This window comes from Narcine bancroftii, chromosome 3, assembly GCF_036971445.1.
Source record: "Narcine bancroftii isolate sNarBan1 chromosome 3, sNarBan1.hap1, whole genome shotgun sequence".
NCBI classification, from domain to species: domain Eukaryota; kingdom Metazoa; phylum Chordata; class Chondrichthyes; order Torpediniformes; family Narcinidae; genus Narcine; species Narcine bancroftii.
In genome coordinates this window covers 243723142-243741513 of record NC_091471.1, presented here as the reverse complement: position 1 = coordinate 243741513, position 18372 = coordinate 243723142, and the positions used below count along the sequence as shown (strand labels likewise).

The 18372-nt window shown below is 46.8% G+C and overlaps 1 protein-coding gene across 1 annotated transcript; it reads left to right on the top strand.

Moving 5' to 3' along the window:
• On the top strand, nucleotides 1-4047 carry LOC138756436 (zona pellucida sperm-binding protein 3-like). The gene is made up of 9 exons (XM_069922930.1): nucleotides 1-644; nucleotides 1675-1787; nucleotides 1856-1959; nucleotides 2038-2215; nucleotides 2322-2448; nucleotides 2535-2623; nucleotides 2700-2821; nucleotides 2916-3050; nucleotides 3897-4047. Exons 1-9 carry the CDS (start codon nucleotides 270-272, stop codon nucleotides 4022-4024), a joined length of 1371 nt encoding a protein of 456 aa, XP_069779031.1. The 5' UTR covers nucleotides 1-269; the 3' UTR covers nucleotides 4025-4047.
• The last annotated feature ends 14325 nt before the right edge of the window (nucleotides 4048-18372 follow it).

The following is an 18372-nucleotide window of genomic DNA, read 5'->3' as shown; positions in this document are numbered from 1 at the left end:
ATCCAGCAGCCCATTCGCATACCTCCCCAAGTCATCCCTCACTAACCTCAGCGGGGACCTGTAACAAAGGTGAAGAGCCACTGCATTAAATACTCCGTTAATAAGATCTCTCAGCGCAACCCTGGTTGCGGATGCATTTATTTGGTCGGCTGAGCAAGAGAGAAATTCTCCCATGAGCTCTGTCACTCCGTGGAAAACGTGGGGATTTAGATTGGCTCCAGATTCGTGTATAAAAGACAAGCAGAGCGCTGTTTGCCGTCGTTAATAAGATGCGGAGCGTCAAGGAGAGCTGGTGGCTGGTGCCGCTGTTGGTCGGAGCTGTGTGCTGCACCGATGTTTGGCGACAGTTCCGAGGGCAAAAGTTTCCCTGGAAGAAAGTGAAGTCCACGGCCGAGCCGGCTCCTGGCCCGCGGCTCCGGGCGGCGGAGGCGTACAGTGGCTCGCCCTTGCGCACCGTGGTGGTGGCGTGCGGGCAGGGCAGCCTGTTGGTGACGGCCAACTTGGATTTGTTCGGCACTCGGCATCTTATTAAAGCAGCTGATTTAACGCTGGGGTCCGCGAATTGCCCGGCCACAGACGTCTCCCGTCGCAACTCGACTGCTGTCTTTAACTACGGTCTCCAAGAGTGTGGCAATGATTTACAGGTGATGGTTCTTGACCTAAAACACGTCAAATATTACGGAAACCCTCGTTAACTTCAATGTGGGGACGTTCAAGGTGAAATGATCTGTCTGGCATTTGAAAACTAAACTCGATGGAGCAGAGCGTTCAGTTTTGGTCACCTCGCCACATATCAATAAGTGTTAAAAAGATTTATTGGGATGTCCGGATTTCGGGAAAGGGATGACCGGTTAGTAGAACGAGGGGAGGTAATTAAAAATTAAGGGGATAGATAGTAAATGTAGGCAGGCCTTTTTTCCCCATTGAAGGTGGGTGCCATATAGGTCATGAGTGAAAGGGGATTATGAGGAGAAACTTTTAAACACTGGACCTGCCATCTGAAGTGGTGAATGCGGCTCAATTAACATTAAAGAAGAATTTAGCTGAGGTGGGGGGGGGGGGAGGACCGGGTGCAGCTCAGGGGGACGAGAAGGGCCGCAATGTTCAATGGCACGTTTGGCGCAACGCTGTTACCGCGCCAGCCAAGGGGTTCGAATCCGGCGCGGTCCGTCACGTTCTCTCCGTGGGCTCCGGTTTCCTCCCACAAGAAAGGGAGTTGTAGGACAATTGGATAGCTCGGCTCGTAGGGGTTGTCAACACCGTTCTCTGGACTATGTATGATTAAGTCCGTTAACAGTATGCGATTGGTAAATTCGGGTTGGAGACCGAAACGTGATTGTTTTGCTTATTCCTTGAGGTGCTCGGCTACGAAAGGTCGATAATGTATCTTATTTCTCCCCCCCCATGGTAACTGCAAAACCGACTGAGTTTTTTTCCCCCCCAATCTGTTTGAGCCCCGAGGATGATGTTTATTGGATCAAAGCGGGCTTGGAATTGATTAAAGTCTCCTGGAATTCTCTGACCTTATCTATGTATTATGTGGGGTTGTCCCATTGCTCTCTCCACCAGTGGACAACGAGTGGGTCCAACTTCGTGTAACGATTCGAATTTCCTCGACTCGCTGTTTCCCGCGCCCAACAGTTGAATAATTTGAAGGACTTTTTAAAATCTTAGATGTTCGAAGACTTCCTTGTCTACAGTACCCACCTGACCCACACCCCCAAGGCTTATGGAGCAATCGTGCGCACGAATGGAGCCGTGATCCCCATCCAATGCCGCTATTTCAGGTAAACTAGCGAGAAGAATGCTCGAGTGTTTCTGGCCTGTTCGCCTCTCACGATGTCCCCCTCTGTAGGAAAGGCAACGTGAGCAGTCACCCGGTCAAGCCCACCTGGATCCCATTCAGCTCCACCAAGGCCGGCGAGGGGCGCTTGTCCTTCTCGCTCCGTCTCATGAACGGTAGGTGGTGTGTCGGAGGGCGAGGTCGCCGGCTGCCTTGTTGCGTCGCCTTTAACTCTGGTTGGCTTTGCCCGACAGATGGCTGGTTTGCGGAGCGCAGTTCCAACGTGTACTACCTGGGCGACCTCATACACATCGAGGCTTCGGTTTCGTTGATTAACCACATGCCCCTGAAGCTCTACATTGACCAATGTGTCGCCTCCTTGAGCCCCAGCAAAGACTCCACGCCGAGATACACCATCATTGATTTCCATGGGTAAATGGCCTTTTGCATTTTTCCACCCAACAAGGTCTCAATGTGTTCAGGACTCACTTGTATCTTCCTTCTCCCCCCCCCCCCCCCCACCCGATTATATGCTCAGTTGCCTTGTGGACAGCACGGCTGAAGATTCCTTCTCTGCCTTCGTGTTGCCCGAAGCTGAGCGTGAGTTGGACAAACTCCGCTTTGACCTGGATGCCTTTCGATTCTTCGGCGATGACCGCGCCTTGGTAGGAGGCTGGGGGGGGGGGGGTCCTGTTCTCCGCCTTAGAGCGATGCATTTTTTACAAACTCATCCTCTTTGAATGTCCCTCAGATCTTCATCACCTGCCGCTTGAAAGTGGCCGCAGTTAATCAGAGCGATTCCATGAACAAGGCGTGCACCTTCCAAAAGCCGCAGAACGTGTAAGTCGCTTCTCCTCCGCCGTTCCTCTGCGACGCCTTGCCCCGGCTTGACGCGCGGCATCTCTCTTCGTTGCAGCTGGACGCCCCTGGAGGCACAGAGCGCTGATATCTGCGCCTGTTGCAGTGCCGGGAACTGCGGGGCCGCGACTGACCAGCTCCCTCCTTCCCGAGGGCGGAGGGGGGTGATGCCTCTTGCTGGTAAGACCTTTTCAAGCCAGTCTGCAAAAGGTTATGGGGATTTTTCTCTTCTCTCACCCCCCCCTCTCTAAAAAAAGAACTCTTGGCATTGCAGGGAACGATGCTGCTGGTATGAGATGGGAAAGTGAGGTCTCCCTTGGACCTCTGGTCATTCTGGACGTGGAGATGCCCCGTCTGGCAGCCGAGTCGCTGAATAACGATGAGCAGCGCGCCACGAAATATGGAAGGGGTGAGTTTATCTGGCGCTCGAATTTTTAGGCCTCTTGGTGTAACTGGCTCTGGGGGTCCGCCTGGGTAACTGGCTCTGGGGGTCCGCCTGGGTAACTGGCTCTGGGGGTCCGCCTGGGTAACTGGCTCTGGGGGTCCGCCTGGGTAACTGGCTCTGGGGGTCCGCCTGGGTAACTGGCTCTGGGGGTCCGCCTGGGTAACTGGCTCTGGGGGTCCGCCTGGGTAACTGGCTCTGGGGGTCCGCCTGGGTAACTGGCTCTGGGGGTCCGCCTGGGTAACTGGCTCTGGGGGTCCGCCTGGGTAACTGGCTCTGGGGGTCCGCCTGGGTAACTGGCTCTGGGGGTCCGCCTGGGTAACTGGCTCTGGGGGTCCGCCTGGGTAACTGGCTCTGGGGGTCCGCCTGGGTAACTGGCTCTGGGGGTCCGCCTGGGTAACTGGCTCTGGGGGTCCGCCTGGGTAACTGGCTCTGGGGGTCCGCCTGGGTAACTGGCTCTGGGGGTCCGCCTGGGTAACTGGCTCTGGGGGTCCGCCTGGGTAACTGGCTCTGGGGGTCCGCCTGGGTAACTGGCTCTGGGGGTCCGCCTGGGTAACTGGCTCTGGGGGTCCGCCTGGGTAACTGGCTCTGGGGGTCCGCCTGGGTAACTGGCTCTGGGGGTCCGCCTGGGTAACTGGCTCTGGGGGTCCGCCTGGGTAACTGGCTCTGGGGGTCCGCCTGGGTAACTGGCTCTGGGGGTCCGCCTGGGTAACTGGCTCTGGGGGTCCGCCTGGGTAACTGGCTCTGGGGGTCCGCCTGGGTAACTGGCTCTGGGGGTCCGCCTGGGTAACTGGCTCTGGGGTCTGCCTGTAGGTTTGGAGTCGGATGTTATCTTGGCCGTGGCTCTGACAGTGACTGCTCTCTCCCTGATATCTACTACTTCGATCATCTTGTTCCTGTATAAGAAACGCAAGCAAACTTTGTTGAACAATTTAAACTAAATAATAAAACTCGATGTTAAATTCGCCTTGGCATTTGTCCTCTATTAATATTCTTCCCTTTTGGGGGAAGGTGCTTTGGATGGTTGTTGTACGATAACTGATAGCAATTCAATTTCTTCCCCGTGGTCTGTCAGTGAAGAACTTTGTATTAAGCATTTAGCTCAATTGCCAACTCTGTTCTAACTTTTCAATGCAGATTTGGTTTTCCACTCACCATTTTAACGCCACTCTTGCCTCCCATGCCTTTTATGGGGGAGGGGGGGGGGATGGGGGAGAGAGAAAGAGAAATTTATTCACTAAAAATCTCTGCCTGGCCACCAAGTGCTTGTGGATCTTTAGAGGTTGTTGTTTTCTTATCAGTAGTAGTACAAATTAGTTTGAAAGATTAAACCAGCTTGGTTAAGGCAAATGTGTTAGAGAACCATAGAATAGAAAGCAATTAAAGTAACAAGTGATCTTTCACCAAAGATTAAGCCGCCTTCCTGGTACCTGTAGGCGAGCCATTATCTATGGACCATTATCTACGGACCCAGTTCATGTTTTGAGCCCATCAGTGTTCATTCCTTCATGAAAGTTCTCTCCTTGATGAAGGGCTCAAGCCTGAAATGTTGGTCTTTATCTTTGCTATATAAAGTACTCTATTTGACCTGTTGAGTTTCTCCAGCATTGTTTTAGCTATTCTTCAGAGGTGGGCTGCTCTATTCTGAAGGGGAAGTAGCCCAGCTCAGATATTGGCCATAGCAGTGATGATTTAAATGTACCTGCTAGGTATTCAGTCCTTTTGGTGGCAATTCCTTGTACAAAAGCAGATCAGGTCAATACTTGGAAGGGATGGCAAAGTTAATCAATTGTCATGGTGACCCAGCGGAAAATATGTTCAGATAATAGGTCTGTCAATTTTTTTCGGGCATGACTGAAAGGATGGGGCTGCCAGCAAAGGGTATATCATGTTCTGCCATTACCCCAGGCACCATGGTTTATAGGGAAGTTAAATGGATTTTTAAAAGCAGCATGCTGTTGACATTAACCCATACCTTTTGAGGATGGTTGGCACATTCTCAAACTTTCTACAAACTGAAGAACAAATCTCTCCTTCAATGGTGGCCTCTAGCCAGACGTAGAACATAGTGGATGTCAATAGGCCGGAAAGACCATTGTGTGTTTAAATGGGGTAAAAATTGACAAAAGGTGAGTAGGTGGTCCTGAAATATGATGACCAATATTTTTTTATTTAGCTTAACAAGGTATGGACCCTTTGGATAAAGAATACTGTCCAAACCTGTTTGAAAAGTACACAGGAAGCTCGCAGGGAGACTTCCTTCGATGTGATAATATCCAGCATGCCCAATGGAGAATGCACTGTTTAAAACTGCTGCACTTGCTTTCATTATAATGGTTTTACTTGCAATATTTGCAAGTTATGTTAGGCTACTGAGTCATTTGCAGTATAAGATACCATCATTTATTACACAAAATATATGTTTAACCAATTATGCTGCACTCAACATTAACTAACTGGTGTACCAATGAAGGGTCAGGGGTGGAGTTTTAAGACAAAAGTTCTATTTCTCCTTGGTACATAAAGATCTGTGACATAAAATGGCTGTTCTTGAGACAAAATGGTTCAGTTCAGCAAAAGTATAATGTTTGGGAATGTGCAAAATCTCAAGGTTAGACTAATTATTTTCTGCACAGGTGCCATATCTTTTAGTTTTGCTTCGATATTGAAAGTAATAGGAGAGAGGCATAGGCTGGTAATTGGAACTAATTAAGGAGTTTTGTTGAGAGTATACAGCTGTACATTGGGGGAGTGATTGACTTCAATGTATTTCAACTATTGACTGTGGGTGGGACAATGGTTCAGCCAATAGAGTTGGTGTCTCATGGCCCTAATAATCCAGCTTCAATCTTGCAGATGACTTCTATTTCGAGGTTGCAGCTTCTGTTTGCCTGGGTTGTTTAAATCCTTCCATGGAGTCAATTTAATGCAGATAAACTTCTCCCCATGAGTTGTGAATCACTGCCCAAGGAAACAATAGTGGCTGCCTCACCCATAGATCTTTGAGGTTTAAGGAGATTAAGAATTGGGGGGAAACGAGAAATATTAATACACACATGTACTCCATGGGCCAGTATTGTGTGACTCTATCACAAAACATCTCCAATTATACCAGGTGATGCATTGTCGACATTCCCTGCATAGAAATAACATTTGTCATGCATGTTGGATAAGGTGTTTGCACCAACCTTTTTCTTTCCACTCATACCACTTTAAGTGTTCCCTATGCCACAGGTGCTCTGATTAGTAAGGGATTGCTAATTGTGGGATGTGGTCTGAAAAAGTTTGAAAACCACTGTTTTAATCGACCCTAATGAACTTGTGCACAGTTTCAGAACTCCAAAGGAAATGGGCCAATGACAATTTTTATCCCCCCCTTAAGCAATCCCTTACTAATCACAGAGCGCTGACGGTAGAGGGATTGCTTAAAGTGGAAAGTGAGTGGAAATACAAAGATTGAGAACCACTGGACTGTAGCTGTACAGGGATTTTGCCATTGTAAAACAACCACAATAGATAAATATTCAGTTATCCCACTGTGAATAAAAACACAATGCTGGAGAAATTCAGCAGGTCAAGCAGGGGACTTTATATAATAAAGATACATAATCAATGCTTTGGGCTTGAGCCCCTTCAAGGTATCAATCATGGTGTCTACTGTGAATAAAGTTACTGAGCTATAGTGTGAACAATCCTCTTGTGGAGTTGTTGCAGTCCATGGTTTAATGTAGCCATTCCGATACCAGTTGGAAAGAAATTGTTCTTCAAGTGAGAGGAGCTGATCTTCAGATTTCTGCACCCTCTGGCCGAAGGGAGCTGTGAGAAGAGGTTGTGACCAGGGTGCTGAGGTCCTTTATGATTTTGACTGCCAGGTTGAAGGCAGGGTCTCTCCGAAATGTCTTCTATTCCTGGGATTTACCTTCTGGAGCCTTTTGTATTCTTAGGCCTAAGAATTCCCTAACCAGATTGTGATGTAACTGGTCATGATGTATATTACCCACAGTGCACCTGTACAAGTTTGATAGAGGACGTGCCAAATTTCCTCCGACTCCTTTATCCCAGTTGCTGGCTCCAGAAAAAACATCTCCCCAAAATATCTTGTTTGCAATACTTCCCGTTCCTTTAATTTCAATTGACAAGGAATTATAGAATTTGATCCTGAAGGAATCCTAATTGGTCAATGTGCACGTGCATTGCCTGAACTGGGGGATCCAATCTTTTCTGGTGAAACAGTGATTCACTTCCACCCCCTATCTTAGAGTCCTATCAAACCACATGATCTATGGCCCAACTCATCCATGCCTGTTTGACTTGGTTCTGTTTTCCTGCATTTGGCCCATTAAACCACCACCCCCCCCCCACCTTGTGCCTGTTTAAGTTGGAATTGTACCTGCTTCCATGACTTCCTCTGGCAGCTCAATCCATTAAAAAGGGCGGCATGGTTAGCGCAATGCTGTTACAGCGCTAGCTTTCGGGTCTGGGGTTCAAATCCTACACTGTAAGGAGCTTGTATGTTCTCCCCATGTCTGGGTGGGTTTCCTCCCACCCTTCAAAATGTACTGGGAGTTGTAGGTTAATTGGGTGTAAATTAGGCAGCATGAACTCATGGGCCAAAATGTCCCATCGCTATGCTATATGTCTAAATGTTCAGTGTCATCTCACGACTATTGACAAAGAAATATTGGGTTTGCAGAACATCTGTATTCAGTCTGCAAGGTCAAGCTTGAACCTCCTGTTGCCTGTCACCCTACATCTCACTCTGACCAATCTAAGTATATCCCCCTTCGTTGTTACGTTGGCGACCAACGTTTGTATGAAGAGCACCCATCTCGCCAAACGACAGGCTTTCAGACTCAATACTGCATTGTGGAATGTTGCATTCCTCATCTGAATCAGAACTGTCTGTGCCCAAGATGGCAGCACCTGTGCTGGGCAGCCTACCATGAGAGGCTGCAGTCTCCAGAGGAGCAGCGGACCAGCACGGGGTACCAGAAATGGGGAGAACACTCGCTCACTGTTGAAGAGGAGAATAATGGGAGACAAGTCTACAGGCAGGTGACCATGGCAGTGGAGGGGAGGGGGGAGCTCAGCAACTCAAGGGCCCACATAGGCTGTGGGCTGATGAGACCCGAGGTTGAAGGACCCATGCAGGAGATTGGTTCATGGGGACCAGGTATCGGAAACAGGATGGGCTTCCGAAGGTTTCCTGATCATGTTGGGTGTTCGATGGGCAATGCTCATGGTGGCTCTTCATTAAAGCAGGCAAAGGTTGAAGTTTATTATGCATATTGAAATTTATGTATTATTATATCGCAATTAAAAGAACCTTGAACTGACTATTTCTCTTGTGTATAATCAACCTACAATGTTGGCTCTCTCCATTGCTATGGTTCTGATATTGGCATTACATGAAGATCCTTTAGAACATAGCACAGTACTAGCCCTTCAGCCCAAGATGTTGTGCCTGTTAATGAGCTTATTAGTGAACAGCTGTTGGTCCACAGGATCAGCAGGTTAAAGCGATGAGCCGTTAGCGCCCTGTGCCTTGAGGCAGGGGCTTCATCTGATCCACTTGCTGTACTTTGGCACCCAGCATTGCTGGCCTGCAATGTGTCAGGTAAGTCTGTGAACTGACGGTGGCAGTTTGCCCACTACATCACCAAAAAAATTAATAAATTCTCCCTATCTCGTAACCCTCTATTTTTCTTTCATTAATTCTTAAATGCCCCTAATGTTTTAGCCCCCCCCCCAAGGCAATGCATTCCAGGCACCCAAACTCTGTAGGGTGATGGGGAGAAAGGTACCTCTGATGTCTCCCTTAAACTTTTTCCCTTTCATTTTGTACCAATATCCTCTGGTGTTTGCTACTCCTGCCATGGGAAACAGGTGCTGGCTGTTTATCTTGTCTATGTCTCTCGTAAACTTGAAGATCACCTCTCATTCTTAGAGAAAACCCCCATCTCTGCTCACCTTGCCTAATAAGACAGATTTTCCAATCTATGCAACATCTTGGTAAATCTCCTCTGCACCCTTTCTGTTAGCTTCTACATCCTTCCTGTAATGAGGTGACCAATATTCCAAGTGCGGTCTCACCAGAGATTTTTTATAGCTGCAACATGACTCCTGAACTCAATCTCCCAACTAGTAAAGCCCAGCAAACCATAAGCCTTCTTAACTACCCTAGCAATCTGTGGATAATCTCCTTTGCAATTCTTTTCACCTGTTACTATTAAACTTAGAACCTCTACAGGTCAAGGTCACTGCTCAAGTTAATAGGATAGTTAAGAAGGCCAATGGGATGCATTAATAGGGGGACTGAATTCAGGAGTAGAGAGGTCCTGTTGCAACTCTACAAATCTCTGGTAAGTCTACAGTTAGGGTACTTTGTTCAGTTCTGGTCACCTCATTATAGGAAGGATGTGTGAGCTCTGGAGAGGGGGCAGAGGACATTTACCAGGATGTTGCCTGGTTGGGAAACAAGTCTTATGAGGCAAGGTTAGTAGAACTGAGACTTATCTCTTTGGAGCATAGAAGGATGAGAGGAGACTTGTTAGAGGTCTACAGGATTCTGAGAGGCAGTCACCATCTGTTTCTCAGGGCGGGATCAACAAACACCAGTGGACATCAGTACAAAGTGAAGGGAGGGAATTTAGGGGAGATATCAGAGGTAAGTTTTTTTTAAATATAGAGATGTGGATGCTTGGAATACCTTGCCAGGGATGGTGATGGAGGCTGAAACAATAGGGGCATTTAAGAGACTCTTAGGCACATGGATGAGAAAAATAGAAGGTTACAAGGTAGAATGGGTTTAGTACTTTGTCTTCTAAGAAGGAATATATGGGTCAGCACCACATTGAGGGCTGAATGGACTTTACTGTGTTGTTTGGTAATATGTCATATAGAGAATTTGTTCTCCATCTTGACTGGGTGTGGGTACTTTGATTTCCACCTCTCTCCTAGAGCAGAGTTGGAAGGTCTATTGGACATTGTAAGCTACTCCAGGGCAGGAGGAGCCATGGGATGGGAGTTTGAATTTTAAATGTAGACCGACAGCATGACAACAGGCCCTTTCGGCCCATGAGCTCGTGCTGCCCAATTACACCCAATTGTCCTACAACTCCCGGTAAGTTTTTGGAGGGTGGGAGGAAACCGGAGCCTTGGGGGGGGGTAACACACGTACAAGCTCCCCAGTCTGCATCACTGGTGCTGTTAACAGTGTTGTGCTAACTGCTATGTCAACAGTGCCACCCTGTGGAAATAGATTACAGGGAAATGCAGCATTTGTTCAGATGCTGGTTGATCCTGGCAATTACTGACCTGATATTCAGAGTTTCAGGGTTATATAGGGGGGAAATCTCATTGAAACATTTCAAAAGTTGAAAGGCATGGACAGAGTAGATGTAGAAAGGTTGCTCCCCCTTGGTGGGAGAGTCAAAGACAACTTCAGGATTGAAGACCGTCCACTTGGAGCAGAGATGCGGAGGAATATCTTCAGCCAGAGAGTGGTGAATTTGTTGCCACAAGCAGTTGTGGAGGACGGGTCATTGGGCGTATTCAAGGCAGATACTGATAGGTTCTTGATTAGCCAGGGCATCAAAGGTTATGGAGAGAAGCCGGGCAGTGGGGTTGAAAATGGGTCAGTTTGTGATTGAATGGCAGGATAGATTCGATGGGCTGAATAGTTTATATCTGCTCCTGTGACATTGTCTTTGGGGTTGGGGGGGGGGGGTTGTACGGCATAGGAGCTATCTCATCTCATGATGTGAACATGATAACAAATTAAACTGCTCAATCAAGTGTTTAATTATTGCATCCTTTCATTCCACATTTGCTTTATATAATGCACAGGAGCAATTAAATTAAGTTCCCAATTTGCCCTTCGAACTCCAGATCTCGTAGCTAATTCTGTGCATTGCTTTTCCATAATATAACGACAATTACAGCCAGGCATGGAACCTGAGCACCTGCATGTGATTCATGAAGGAGCCTTTGCTGAGCTGGGAATGAAATGTTTCCATGGCAATCCTGTGAGGTTTGATCCAGGTTCATTTGAAATTGATTAGATATCCTACTTGGATAGACTGGAGGTTAAATTTTAAATTCAGACACTCAGCACGGTAACCGGCCCACGAGCCCATGCTGCTCAATTGCACAGATTAACCTACAACCTCAGCATATTTTGAAAGGTTAGGGCCCCTCGGAGGAAACCCCTGCAGGTCACGGGGATGATGTTTAAACTCCTTACAGAGGGTACCAGATTCAAACTGGGTCGCCGGCACTGTAACAGCACTGCTACGCCAATCCTCATACTGCCGTAGCTGCCCCCTACACATGGATTTCCTTTGGGGACCTTAATTTCCACCTACCTTCTGAAGAAGAGTTGGTTTACCAGCCCTTGGTGTGCAAGTAGATGGGCCACGAGTTTGTGGGAATAGGTTGCAGCGGAACGCAGGTGAGTAAATGGGATATTTCTGAGAGCTAGCACAGTCCTGCTGGCCAAATGATCTTCCATGCTGCAAGGTGATTGTGGAAGAAAAATGCCACTTCAGGGAACTTGTGCTTGAAAAGGCTGCTCCGCTGGCACCCTCTGCAAATGTGGAGCGTTTCTTCCAGATCTATGTGAATGCCAAGGCTGAAGGGTTTGATTGGCGGTTAGCACCATGCTGTTTCAGAGCCAACAATCGGGACTGGGCTTTGGATCTGTTTGTACATTGTGTTCACATGGGTTTTCCCCGGGTGGGGGGGCTCCAGTTTCCTGCCCCCCTTTCAAAACATACGAGGATTATAGGGCAATTTGGCAGCACAAGCTCCTGGGCCGAAAGGGCCTGTTACCGTGCAGTATGTCTCAGTTAAATTGTCATTGTTTTGACAACCAGACTGCTACAAGAGAAGGAATGTTATCAGGAGAAGAGAGATTAGGAAAAGGGATGGATTATGTATTTAAAACTGAAGTGGGCCTTTTCCCTACATTTAAAAGGAATGTAATAATTCTCTCTACTGTGCTTGCCATAGGAGTGCACCGGAAAGTATGTTCTGAAAGCCTTATAACATCTGCATTAGAATTGTTTGATTGCGCAGTACAGAGATCTTCTTAATTTTTTTCCACATTAAGACGTACAGCGCAGTTACAGGTCCATTCGGCCCACAAGTCCATGCTGCCCAAATATCCCAATTAACCTACAACCCCAGTGCTTTTTGAAGGGAGGGAGGAAACCCAGGGTGATACGGGGATAAAGTACAACCTCCTTTATGAGACAGCGCCAAATTCAAACCCGGGCCACTGGTCCTGGAATAGCAGTGCACAACATTGAGGCCTGAAGGGCCTGTACTGCACGTTCTAACCGCTACACTAACCGTATCGACAGTACACAGCGCAAATACCGTATTTGCTCGTGTAGCAGCTGGTAAGCAGGACATAGTTTCATTCAAAAGACTAATGATGGTAAAATTCCTTATTGTGTGGGAGAAATTATCTGTAATCTCTGAGAGAGTGGAAGACGCTGGCTGAAAGTGACCGAATACGTCACCGTCTAAATTCCCGATGAAAGGCGCTGACTTCCCTTGGACCCTCAAGGACCTACTGAGTTTCTCCAGCACATTTGTGTACCACACCAGACCCCCAGTGTCCGCAGGTCTTCTCATTCTCCTCCATCAAGCTGTAATGCACCACATTCCACTAGGTGGGGCTGTTGTCCGTCTTTTCAGTTTGATGAACAAACTTATTGTGTGGAAGCCCATCACATCTTTCTTTTAACCTTCATCGAGGGATGATGAGATACTGGAAAAAAAAATTATGTTCAATAGGATCTGAATGTCCTGAAAGTAAATATGTAACATACATTTTGGAAGGAAAATGGTGTGTCAGCTTTTTGTTTAGACATGCAGCACAGTAACAGGCCATTTCGGCCCTACGAGTCTGTGCCACCCAATTTACACCTATCTCCTGGGAGGAAACCAGAGTACCCTGGGGAAAAACCCACACAGACACAGGGAGAACATACAAACTCCTTACAGACAGCATGGGATTAAACCCAAGCTCCGGTCGTTAGGTGTTGCGCTATCCGTGGAATTGAATGAATACTGGAGTAAAGTTGTTACTACAATTGTTAGGGTTGATTTTTGAATTGTTTATCCTCGTGTATATGAAAATAGAGTGAAAATTTTCTTTTAACCTGCCCTGCAGGCAGCTCGCACGAAATGTCGGCTACCCTTTACGTGCTACAGTTGCTGCATGACCTGCTGAGTTTCTCCAGCACGTTTGTGTACTGCATTCGACCCCAGCTCCCTGCAGACATTTTTGTTTGAAGCTCTGGCGTCATTTTGGATTAACAAAGAAAAGTTCACTGAAAACCACAAAATGCAAGATTAATCGTGACAATGCAATACAACACAAATATCTGTGGACACTGAAGCAAAAGCTCCACGCTGGAGAATCTCAGCAGGTCAAACCGTGTCCTTCTTGCAATCTTCTTTGGCTTGGCTTCGCAGACGAAGATTTATGGAGGGGGTAAAAAGTCCACGTCAGCTGCAGGCTCGTTTGTGGCTGACAAGTCCGATGCGGGACAGGCAGATACATAATCAGCGTTTTGGCCTTGAGCCCTTCATTAAGGTATGAGCAAAATGTCGGAGGCCAGGGGTGGGGGTGGGGAGCAGTCCCACAGACAGGAGGCAACAGGTGGATAAGGGGGAACAGCAGCAAACAGGGGGATGGTCCTATGAATGGAGAGGGAAGGGGGTAGAGAGCTGGAGGAAAGACGACAGAGGGAATGGGAAAGAGGGAGAATGGGGGGTTGGCCAGCAGAAACAGGAGACTATCTTCTTTCCGTCAGCTCTCCACCCCCTTCCCTCTCCATTCACACAACCATCCCCCTGTTTGCTGGTGTCCCTCTCTCCCTTATCCACCTGTTACCTCCTGCCTGTGGGACTGTGGTCCCTCCTCCCTCCACCCTCCCAACGCACCTTCATGTCAGGCGTCCGCCTACATTTTTCTCATGCAGAGCTCATTTTTATTTTTTGCTGTGCTGAGTTTCTCCAGCATTGTGTTTTTATGACAATTTTATAAAGGACAAATCAAATGTAAAATTTTAATCCATTAATGGTATCAAGTGGCTGCAGTCATAATCCTGGTAAGAATAGAACCTCTGGTTTCCCCCCCACCCCACCCCAACCCCAGAGTGAAGAGATTTCTTCTTTTCTCTGGCTGAACCTCTACCTTGAATCTGTTAACCCCAGTTCTAAAATCTCTGCGTCTAACCTGTCAAACTCTTGGGAAGTTTTGTGAATCCTCTTTCTCTAGGCAGCTTGAGTTGGATGACAATTGTGTGAGAGGTGGAACTAACTACTGATGCCCATTTCAATTCTGAATCCATTACAGTACTACCTCACTGTGTCTACCACGTGGATCTCCCAGTGCCCTCCCTCTCCACCCCCCCCATTTCAATTCCCCACTCCATTCCCTTGCCAACATGTCTGCCCATGGACTCGTGCACTGCCAGACTGAGACCACCCGCAAATTGGAGGAACACTTCATCATCCATCCAGGCACCATCCAAACAGATGGCATTAACAACTTCTTAGATTTCTGTTGGATCCTACACTCCATCTTTCTCCATGTCTCCTTTCTTATGGTTCTGTCTCTCTCTCTTCCCTGTTCTCCTTTTTTCTCTCTTCTCCCTCTTCTTCCCTTTCCTTCCCTCTTTCCGCTTCTTCATTTTGCAGAGTCAAAATCAATTATCACCTTTCCTCTATTCCATCTCTCCAACATATCCAACGCCCGCTAGTTGGTCCCTCGCCCCTTGGTCGGGGGGGCCCCCCCGCCATCCTCTGCCTCTTGTTCATCCCTCTCTTTTAAAACAGATGCCTCACTTTTTCATCCATGCTTTCTAGAAGGGCTCAGGTCCAAACGTCAGTGATATATCTTTACTTCCTATTGATGCTGTGAGACCAGCTGAGATCCTGCAGCATCTCTGCAAAAGCCCAAGCCTGATATTTGAGTGTGGATATGACTGATTCATTAATTTCAAGTATGCTGACCAGTTATATCAATAATAAGTGGACAGATGTGGTATCTATCTTGCCCTGGAATGACACAAAAAATAGAATAATCATGAAAGGGAATGTTATTTATTATATTGAAATCCTTGTCAGTTCTTTGTACACGAGTTGGCTCATTTGTTTGGGTGGTATTGGCTGAGTGAGAAAGTTTTGACGTGAATACTTGGCAGATCTTATGTTCCTTATCATACAATTTCAGAGGGGCTTGACTCCAATTTAACTTGGTTCCAACAGATGGCAACTTTGACAGTGGATCAGTGTGAATAAGTTTGGGCTTGCGGTCACCTGGGGCATGAATCCAATTGGCTGGAATTAGAGGTGAAGTGTGGGCACTTCCACCAGGTGGAGCTATTCACCGCATAACTTGGCACAGTGGCTGAATCAGTCTGCTCTGCATCCAACCACTGTTTGATATTATCCGTGCCTGCTGGCTGCATCAGGAATTTATGGTCCGAGGCCAATATAAGAATATTTATTTGGTTTCTTTGCAAAGGAAATTTTGAGGCAAGCCTGTTTTGAATTTTGAAGATTATGGGCAAACAGAGGGCAGATACTCCTCCTTGTGCAGTGCACCAACTCTGTGAATACAGATTGATACGTTGCCACGGGTGTGACTGTACTGCCATTCAGTACGTGCTCAGGCTCCCTGCCACTGAAGTTAAGTTCTCTTCCTTATCTTGAATGTGACTACAACACTGCTTTGCTAATTCCTTGAAGAAGGGCTCAGGCCCGAAACGCCAGGAGTTTATCTTTGTCTGCTATGGACACTGAAAAGACCGGCTGAGCTCCCCTAGCATTTTAGTGTTTTTTTTTACTACAATCACAGTATCTGCAGACTTTCATGTCTTTCGCTTGGACATCCAACCTCCCTTGGTGCATTCAATTGTATCAAGAGCAGAGGTTTTCCAGTTTTTACTTTCCCTGTGCCATCGGTGCTCTGTGATAGGTACGGGATTATCTAAGGCGGTATGTGAGTGGAAAGAAAAAGTTTGAAAACCATCATAATTTTAAATACCTCTATCTACTGTTACTTTTTTTTTAAATCTTGTTTTTGCAACATTGTAATTTTGTAGTAATTTTGCACCTTGTTCTACACAATCCCACTGCCACAAAGCAAAAGATGTTGTGACATGTGATCGTGACAATAAGCCTGATTCTAATTGGCTTTGCTGTGCAATACAGGTCGTGTCTGATATTTCACATCAATATCCTTTTCTCACACTGAATTCCCCGCACACCTCTATCATGAATGTACTGTGACTCAGCATCCACGACCTTCCTAGACAGAAAATTCCAAGGTAGAATTTATCATGTCTGTGCGAAAGGAGACGGGGAGTGGAGAGACCATGAGGGAAGAAAGGGGTTGGGGTAGTTTTTTTTTTGAAGAAAGCCAGAGAGGTCAATATCAATTACATCTGGTTTCAGGGTGCCCAGTCTGGCAGTGCATGAGGCCACGGACAGACATGTCGGCAAGGGAATGGGATGGAGATGGGTGGCCACTGGGAGATCCGTGATATTGCGGGAGTCATATGTCTGCGTGCTTTCCACCGAGGACCGGAGAACGCTGGTTCGTCGGGTTGAACTTGTGCAATAAACTTGAACTGAATCGGCTCATTTTGTTTGATCTCTCTCATCCTGCTCACCTCTTCATGAGGCTGTCTTCATTGCACCCCTTTATTTTGTAGACCTTTCTTTAGGCAGCAAGTCCACACTTGTACAGGTGTAGGAAGATATTTTTCCTCGTACTCAAAACCTCTTACAAATGTGCCTCCCTAATTACTTGATCAGGAAAGGGAGGTGGAAGGTGCAAAAGGCAATCCTTCCATCCAATAGCCTACAGGTCCCCCTTGGGCAAGGTGTCGTACCTGTTTACTCTCCCAACCAGGGTCACGTGAAGCCGTGGATCGCAGATGGTGGATGGGTTTTACAAGCAGATTCTACAAATTGGAATTTATGGTTGTAAAAGCGCTGGGCAGATGAATCTGCAGATCAATGGCCAGGGTTACCTGTCCAGTACGACACTGCAACTGAAGGTGGCAACGGGAAATGACATCAGTATTTTTCCCTTGTACAATCATGAACTCAACATCGGCTATGGTCTCAGCTCAAAGATGGAGCCTTCACCGAAGGTGAACGGGGGAGGCAACAACTACAATTCAGAAGGTCAGGGATCGTGACAGATGGAGAGACATGATCGCCCATGCTGAGTGGCAAGGCACCTGATTGAATGAATTACCAGCTGGAGCTCCTCGTTAACTTTCAGTGATTCCCGAACATTGACACCCAGCCCATCTGAAGACCATTTTTATATTCTTAAACCGAGGCAGATGACCCAATAGTTCTCCATCATATTCCGTCCCCATCCACATCCTGCTTGGATTCTCCTCAAGCCTTTAAGCAACCTCCTTATAACCCATACTCCTACCTACCGTATATTCTTGCGTAAAAGTCGATCTCATGTAAAAGGTGACCCTCTATTTTTAGTCAAAAAAACTGGAATTTTCCATGTATCTCATATAAAAGTCAACCCTAGTTCTTGACAGATAACAAGTACATGAAGCTTACGATGATGAAATTATTTGTTTTTTCCAGTGATACATTTTTAATGCACAATTCATACAAAAGTTAGGTTACAGATTCCTTAAGTTCACTATCGGCCAAACACTATAATTAGCGGTAATAGAATTGTGATTATCACATTGGGCAGCACGGTTGATGTAGCGGTTAGCGCAACGCTGTTGCAGCACCAGTGATTGGGACCGGGGTTCAAATCCTGCGCTGTCTGTAAGGATTTTGTGCATTCTCCCCCATGTCTGTGTGGGTTTTCTCTTGGGGCTCCAATTTCCTCCCACTGTTCGAAATGTATATGTTAATTGAGTGTAATAATTGAGTAGCACTGGCTTGTGGGCTGAAAGGGCCTGTTACCATGTATGCTTAAGTATATCACACCTCCATCTCTTATATATGCAAGACCATATGAATTTATTTCACTATAATTACTGCATCCTTGATTGAGTACTTAATACCATAACTACTGTAAAATTATTAAAGCTTTAGCACAGCATTTTGTCTTGTTGTTCACACGTGTAAACATTCACTGGTAGGAACACAGCTAGGCCAAAATCCATTAACAATATATAACTTATTATTGAGTCAGAACCAGGTGTATCACACTATCCCATACTAAGGGAGCCTTGGACAAGAGGGTAAAACTTCAGGATAACAGGGCGCCAAT